Source organism: Limulus polyphemus, unplaced genomic scaffold (assembly GCF_000517525.1).
Source record: "Limulus polyphemus unplaced genomic scaffold, Limulus_polyphemus-2.1.2 Scaffold12778, whole genome shotgun sequence".
NCBI lineage: Eukaryota > Metazoa > Arthropoda > Merostomata > Xiphosura > Limulidae > Limulus > Limulus polyphemus.
In genome coordinates this window covers 1-8,946 of record NW_013678388.1, presented here as the reverse complement: position 1 = coordinate 8,946, position 8,946 = coordinate 1, and the positions used below count along the sequence as shown (strand labels likewise).

Here is an 8,946-nt window from a genome sequence, read left to right as displayed (position 1 = left end):
AAGAAAGCAAACTTTTCTTTGTCATGTTCCTGTCTCTGTTTTCTTCCCTTAACTCTTTAGAAGTCTGCACAAGTCCACGATCTCATTTGCCACTAGGGCCACCATTAAAGGGAATACAGTTTGGATTTGGAGTTAGTTAGAAAAATTAAACAATTCATAAATTTACATTTTTTTAAATATATTCTGTTAAATACTCATAATGTTGATAATGAAAAGGAATAAACTTCTTTAGAAAGTGTGTCAAGGAACTGGATAAGCAAGCCATTTATAACAGAACACTTGGACTTAACACTAACATTGCATTATGAAGGGACAAACGACTAATAAAAATTAAAAATACAAAAATGTCATACTGTTGTCATAATAAATTTGGATGCACTAAACTTCATACCTTGGAATATTAGTCTGTGTGTAAGTTTGGAAGAACGTTGAAAGAGAGATATTCATGTCTTTTCCCATCACGGGTATTGCACTGCCATTTTTTTGAACAAGATTCATAGCATCTGCCAGGTTAAGCTTGGAATGTGTCTCAAAAATCTTCGGTTCTCGAACATGGTGGTCACGAGTCAGGAAAGGTCGAATGTACTTGTTGTTGTAGTATTTAAACCTGTAAGGGTTCCACAAACAAAACATAGTATGTAGACCTTACGATATATATATATATAAACATAACTTCACAACTTACACACACCATAATTATACTAATATGTAGACCTTAAGATATATATAAACATAACTTTACAACTTACACACACCATAATTATACTAATATGTAGACCTTAAGATATACATAAACATAACGAACGTGTTAATGTTAGGTATCAGGACAAGAAGCACAGTCACCACTTGTTAACACAGTGTTTTTATTTCAGTTTTGTGTTGAATAATAATTATGCTGATGTCTTAGTACGTAGCTAGATAAGAAATTTAACCAAGACATATTTTTCATTTATTGATTTCTTACTTATCTCGAAGATGGTAGTTCCCCATCAGGTGACCAGAGATGTCTTCAATTCCAGCCATCAGGTAGTCCATTATCTGTGTTAGGAATATAAAATAATTAATAAGAACAGACGATAAACCACTGTTATTCGTACTGTACTATAGTTCATAAAGTAAAATTATTAGGCAATTTGTAGGTAAGCCTACAACAACTCGAGTAGCACAGAAACCACATTCCCTACACTACGGTCCTGTGTTTAATTATTAATATTACTATTAGCCCTACATGTAAATTTTCTGGACTATTTTAAACTTTCTGATGTTCCCATAACATACTTTAATCTAGTCTGTTTTATCTATAAAGGTGCTAATATTGAGAGTCATACTAAGACTGTTAATTGAGGCCAGGTTTACTTTTCTGAAATGAAACTGGGTAACTTCATACATCAGAGCCACCTGGCAGGGGATGAAAAGTGATAAAAAAACACAAAGAAGCACAAAATGGGCAACACATTATAATTTTTCACTATTATTAGACAAAAATAATAACTTAAAACCCGAGATTTACAAATAAATTAGGGTGACTAATTGTTGAAACACTTTGTAGCTAATGGAGTGTAAGAATTACATTAAAACTTACGTACATTATTAGCAGTGTTTGTAATTTAGTATAATTTTTTACATACCCGTGTATGCAGCCTTTCGTTCATGGAAAGTTTGGTTTTCTGACTAGTTGAAACATTTAGTATCTTTACTAAAGGACCTATTGTCATGCCCTAATAAAGAAAAGAAACATTCAAATATTTCATGCCAAAATTCTGCCTCAATCATTAAGAAACAGAAAATAATCTCGATTAAACAATATCACCACTTAATAAAAATAACCAATGTTAAAAAATTCAGTAATTCAACAAGGAAAACATATATATTGATTTTAACACCTCATACAGAAGACTAATAGAGTAAATATCAGGTAGATGGCAGCACCGCCTATGTAGGGATGGCTTGATTGTTCATCGAAATGTGATTTTAAATATCACCTCAATAGATCATCCGATCTTTACAATACTACACAGTGTTTCCTTTTATAACAATATCTATTTAATGACTGAGTCGCAAGTTCTGGAAATGTCAGTAAATATCATAACAAAAACTTTGAATTTCTTTATCTTCTTCTTTTTTACATGATAACTCAAAAACCAAAACAATGGTGTCAACCAATTTCACTGAGGTTACATAGTTTCAAATGGAGTATTTGTTTTTATAAGTATTATTAATAACTAGCAGTAATTTAAAAAATCATAATTCTAGTGTAAACGATGTCATCATTACCCCCCTTGAAGTTAGCTTTCTTATCGAACTTTAGTGTTCCTTTAAAAAAGCCTAAGTACAGGGTGAAACAGGAATTACCAGCCAATAATAGATGAACAATAAATATTACAGTTGGAACCTCATTGTATTTAGAACTCAGTTATAAATACAACATTCCTATGTCTATTGAAACACTGCAGTTAAAAAAAAACAAGTAAAGAAAAAACTTTTTGAAAAAGTAAGTAAATGTACAGATGGCTAATATCAGTCCTTCAAAAACAAGATAGTAGGGATGGTACTTGTATCACCACAGGCAAAAATTAACATATAGCAATATATATAACTATTCAATCACAATTGAGTGTAATTTATCCTGTGTTTGTCTGTTAACATTCTACTATACAGTGTGCATTGTTTTCGTTGGATTGATATTAGCCATCCCTACATTTACATCCTTTTTTCTTTAGTTGTACTATTATAGGCTGGGATTGTATTTATTTTTTACCCCTTCTTTGTTTTTTCTAATTGTTAATATAAACGATTTGTGTCCTGCTGATCACATCTGAGGCTGGTAAGATATTAAATATTCATAAGGTATTTGGTTTGGAAACTCTCAACAGCTTGTTGTATTTCACACAAAGCTGCTTGCAATCTAGTAAGCTGTCCTAGAAGAAATAAAACTTGTCATCAACACCCACTGCCAGCTCTTAGCTGTCACTCTTACAAATCATCCATGGCCTAAACAAAAGTGCAAAATGTGAGTTTATTGGTTAAAACAGTTTTATGATTTTATTAAGTTTGTTTGGGCACAAAGCTACAATATAGATAATTGACACTCTGTCCTCCGTAGAAAAGAATCAAACCCCGGATTTTAGTGTAAGTTTGTAAGCTCATCACTAACCTACCGGTGGATATTGTATGTTACAAAATAAAAACCAAAGTTCTGTTAAGAAATTCTTTTATACGAAGGTATAAACATATTCTTAGTGAGAAAAAGTGTACAACCTTAGCAAAAAAAAAAAGCAGGAAATATTTTAACAAGTGAAAAAACAAGGCTTACGTAGAGAGCTGCAAAACAAAAGGCTTAAGTAGAGAGGTGTAAATTATGCAATCTTAGCAAAAAAGCAGGAAATATTTTAACAACTGAAAAAACAAGGCTTACGTACAGAGCTGCGAAAAAAAAAAACTTACGTAGAGAGATGTAATTTATGCAACCTTAGCAAAAAAGCAGGAAATTTTCAATCTTTGACAACAAACATTAATCACAAATTACATATAGTATAATTTTCATAAATAAGAACACTTTAGGAATGAATGCCTTAATTTTGTTGCTCACCCATTTTAAGTGAGAAAAACTTAAGAGTAAACAAACAATACGCCCCCTACCATGGTTCAGCAGTAAGTCCGAGGATTTAAAACAACAAAATTAAAAACTGGGTTTCGATAAATGCATGGGCAGAGCACATGTAGCCCATTATGTGGCTTTGCGCTTAACAACAAACAAAGTAGACTAAATGAAGTAAAAATTGATCTGTTCTGTACAATGGCTTCTGTTGAAGCGCATAAATAAAATAGAAAAATAAAACATTTTAAAGGATTAATTAGTGGGTTTATTATCTTATAAAATACTTACCTGAATAAATACGGTGAAATAAACTACTGCAATCACGGCTGTTACCATCATTGCTTTTGTTGGGATTATTTTATCTGAGATAACAAGAACCAAAGCAAAGGCGACAGCCCCGCGCAGACCACCATACGCCATGATGAATTGCTCAACCTTATGAATCTTGTGCAGCCGAAAACGATTGAGAACCCATGTTTGAATTACAACACCTGCAAAACAAAACAATGTTTAAGTTATGTAGAGAACTGATAAACAAAACAAGGCTTCAGTAGAGAGGTGAAAACAAAGTAAGGCTTAGTAGAGAACTGCAAAACAAAACAAGGTTTAAGTAAAGGACTTCGAAATTTAGTGCTTAAATTGAAGGGAAATACTGTTCTCACTGTTCAAATAATTATCAGTTTCGCATCCCTTGTAAGTTGTAGAGTTGACAGAATGATGTGCAAGAAGATTTTAACAGTTATAAAAATATAACTAAAATGGCAAATTGGTTTTTAGTTTTTTTCTGAATGTTTCTTGTATCCAAAGTTATAATTAGGTGTTAATTTTCATCCAATTAGTTGCTGATCAAGGAAATAAGTATACCTACGGTATACTTTTATCTATGAGAGTACTAGTATAGTGTACATTTTTTTAATTTTATTTATTGAGTTCCCCTTGTTAAGTAGTTACAAGCTGAATACAGCTTCAAATAATCCTTCTTTTTTTTTCCTGGTAGTAAAATAAAAATTCTTTCTAAGATTTTTAGAAAAACTGTTGCTTTCAAGACGAAGTTAAACGTATTTGATATTGGGTCACCCAGTGGTGCTGCGGTAAGTCTCCGGACTTGTAACACTAGAAAACTTTGTGTTTAACTACAAACAATTTTAAATCGTCTAATTTTTATATATATATAATATATAATAACCTCTAATAGAAGAGCTGTTAAACTTCCACAGTAGTAATTGCAATTAGTAATAACTTGCTATTATTTGCACTTGAATCCCCCGGTGATACTGCGGTTACTCTACATATTTACAACGTTAAAATACTGGATTCCATTCCCTGCGGTGGACACAGCAGACAGACGAATGCAGCTTTGCTTTAACATATATAAATAAACTTTACACTTGGCAACAGTGGCATAGCCACGGGTGGGCCTGGGCGAGCCGTTCACAGCACTTAGGCCCAACCAGCAGTGTCTGCTTGATGCGTAGCGCCTTTTGCTTTATCAGGCTCGCCCAAAATTTTGTATTTGGCTATTCTAAAGCTTGGCAATGTTTTCATAATAATACAGTTACATGAGCTTTACGCTAATGGGGCTGAACGGATTGGATTTATTACTGTTGCATGTAACTGGGGACTCTGATGATCCAGAACTGGTATTCCTTGGTCATATTGGTCGTGAATGATGAGCGTATAGTTTGGCTATGGATGTTGTGGGATTTAGCTCTTGGGCCTTATCCCTTAATTAACTCTCTATTGTTCTGTCTATATGGGGAACTGACAAGAATGGGGATTCCCAATGCCGTTTCAGTGCTATTATTATAGTAATTCTCTTCCAAATTATAACTTTTATAGATCCTACTTCCTGTATAATTTGACCACTTTTTTGTTTAAGAGCGAAATGTTTTAAATACATAGTCAACATGAATGGGTAAGTATGAGAACTCTGAAAAAAAATGTACATTCCTTTTTTACATTATTTAAAATAAGATAAAATGAACAGATGGAAACCATCCGAATGTTACCTTGGAAAAAAACAAAACCAGTTTCTAACTTAGTTATTTTGATGAAATTGGTATCTTAAAAATACTTAAACATATATCGGTGCTTGGTATACCTCATAGCTATTATAAACTAAATTTTATGACAGATTTAACCTCATCTTTGTTACAAAGTAAATTCTATAGCAGAATTAACTTCCTCCTCGCTACAAATTAAGTCTCTGTGGAAGAATAAACGTCACTTCCGCTACTAAATAAACTTCTAAAAGTCTTATACATCTGAAAGAACCCGATAAGGCTCAGACTTTTAAGAACCTTACAAGTTTTAATGAATGTAAGTGCTGCTTACCAATAGATCTGTAAATTGTGCAGAAGAAAATGGTCATAACGACAAACCAGGTGTTCCATTCATGATTGTCGTTTACAGTAGAAACACCCAAAAACAAGAAGATGATGGTTTCCGAGGAACTAGCCAACATCTTCATTGTGTATTTAACTGTCACGTGGGACTTGTAGGAAATGTTTTCTTCCACGTAATTCTTCATGGAAATACCGCAGAAAACGAGTCTGGGAACAAATAAAAACAGATGTTAAATGGTATATCACGATATCTATATACAGATACCTAATAATGGTTGATATTATTTAATAAGAATGTAAAAATGTGTCAGAAGTCTTCAGAGTAAACGTATGACTTATAATTGATAGCGGAATACAATGCATAACATATTAAACTCACGCCACAATTCCAGACAGATGAAACAGTTCAGCATTCAGATAGGCCAGGTAAGCTAAGACGAACACAAAAAGGGGCTCGATAATCCGTACGTGGTGAGAAAATCGAGAAATGAAAGCCGCCAACACACCCCAAAGGATTCCGATGAGAGCGCCACCTAGTGCTGCTACGAAGAAGGAAGCAACACCAGCGACGTAGTCGATAGGAATCATGTTTTCTTGTCCCATTTCAGCGTATCCTTCAAACATGTGATACAGCACCTGAATAACCGAGTAAACAAAGTTAAAAATCAGTTCAAGAAATATTAGATTATATATACTCTAGAAATATTAGATTGTATATACTCTAGAAACAGCGAAGTTTATCAATAAACGATATTATATGGAAATAAACATAATATATAATATATATGATATGCTGCTCTTCTCAGAAACAAAGTTTTACATGGTTGGAATGCACCGTTGAAATCAATCAAAGTGTCCTCCCGGTTCTGAGGGTTGGTTTTACATGGTTGGAATGGACCGTTGAAATCAATCAGTCAAAGTGTCCTCCCGGTTCTGAGGGTTGGTTACATGGTTGGAATGGACCGTTGAAATCAATCAGTCAAAGTGTCCTCCCGGTTCTGAGGGTTGGTGACCATGGTTCTCTGTTCCTTTCTGCCTGTATCAACTTTCCTAATTTAAGTTTGTTTTTTCCAATCTATTTTCTATTGTCATTAAGCCAACTGAGTCTGCCTGCTTCTCACTCGTCTCCCTTATATTTTACCCATCAGGATCTCTGCCAACCTCCCCTCGGATCTAATTATGCGTCCAAAGTAGCGCATCCTACGTATGTCTAGTTTTATCATTCGCCTATAACATCACATTTTATACGCTTCCAACCGTCGTTGCCCTTTCAGCCGTGGGGGCGTTATAATTTGACGGTCAATCCCACTATTCGTTGGTAAAAGAGTAGCCCAAGAGTTGGCGGTGGGTGGTGATGACTAGCTGCCTTCCCTCTAGTCTTACACTGCTAAATTAGGGACGGCTAGCGCAGATAGCCCTCGTGTAGCTTTGCGCGAAATTCAAAAACAAAACAATCAGGAGCATGTTTGGTGTGATGGGGATTCGAACCCGTGACCCTCAGATTGCGAGTCGAGCGCCTTATCCACCTGGCCATGCCGGGCCCCGTTCTGTTTGACCATACAGAAGTCACCTATACAGTAGGACTGACCATAACACCTTGGCAGCCTCTTTTTCAGTTCTAGTTTGACATTTCTCCATCCACATTGAAGAATTGGCCTGTTGAAAGCACTGCTACAAAAAAACTGTAGCTATATACATGTCTCCTTGCCAGTAGGTACAAAATATGTACGTGGAAAACAGGTTAAAATAGAAAAATTAGACTTTTGAAAATAAACATTTTGTTATATTTTCTTGGCAACATTTCGAACAAACTCTCAGCCACAAAGAAGTCTGTCGGTTAACGATAAACTACTTCAGAACATTCTGGATGTAAATATAATACACGAAGAAACAGCGTTACGTTAGATAGAAACAAAATATATATAATAATGGCGATTTATCAAAGCTAAAGAAAAAAAAATTGACGAATCGTTGATTGAAACTAGGGAAATAAAAATCTGATTAAGGAAAAACATAAAACAATGTTCCAAAATGATAATAAAATAAATTATTTGAACGAAGTTATTTTTTGTTTTTTAAGTAACCATATACTGAAATAACAAGTCCAAATTTTTTTATCATTCAAAATGTTTCTTTAATACAAATTCAAATTTTCATTTAAATAATTGGGATTTTAAAGTGATTTTTTTAGTAAAAGAATATTTGATTATTTACAGGGACGTCTTACTCACCACTGTTACGGCGTCGTTCAGCAAAGATTCTCCGAACACCAGGATATAAAGCACGTCGTTCACTTGGATCTCCTCGAAGACAGCTAAGACCGCCACGGGATCTACAGCCGAAACTATAGAACTGAACAGCAAAGTATCCAACAGGGGGAGCTCCACACCGTAAAGACCAGTCAAACCCACACCCCATAGAGAAAAGCCGATGGTCAGAGCGTTCCAAACAGTACCGAGTACAGCGTAGATCAAAATAGAACTCATGTTGTCAAAAAACAGTCGATTAGGCATGAAATACCCGGCGTCCAGAATTATGGGCGGTAGCATGTAGAGGAAGAAAACATCCGGGGTAAGATGCTCTACGCTATGAAAGCCAGTGTAAAACAAGAGAAGTCCGATTATGACCCCCACAACTATTAGAAGGCAGCTCTCAGGACAGATCAGATGGATCTTCGGAGTCACGTGGAACCCTGTAAACAAAATCAGTACTCTTTAAACTCTCATTAAGTATGCTTCTATCTACACCTAAAATATATGTTACGACAGCGGAAGTCACGTGACGCTGGTAACACGTGATGAGTTTCTAGAAGGATCGGGGAACATCACGAATAATCCAGTATTTGCTAGACGCCCTCTATTCCTGTATATAAACGCGCCAGATAAAGAGAGACAATTAATCGGAATTGGATAGCAGATAGAGACAGATAATTGAGTCAAGTGAGCGGTAGTGATCGTAAGTAAAGTGCGTGAATCGTTGTGAATTATAGCTTGTGTTTAAGTG

At 34.9% G+C, this 8,946-nt stretch overlaps 1 protein-coding gene across 1 annotated transcript; it reads right to left on the bottom strand.

The window, feature by feature from the left end:
* Nucleotides 1-391: 391 nt before the first annotated feature.
* On the bottom strand, nt 392-8,655 carry LOC106477088 (sodium/hydrogen exchanger 1-like; the record flags this gene model as incomplete). Its single annotated transcript, XM_013937687.2, has 7 exons — nt 392-607; nt 965-1,038; nt 1,629-1,718; nt 3,887-4,089; nt 5,933-6,150; nt 6,323-6,579; nt 8,175-8,655. Coding segments are annotated over 7 exons (1,539 nt in total), but the record flags the coding sequence as incomplete, so codon positions are not given.
* Nucleotides 8,656-8,946: the final 291 nt, after the last annotated feature.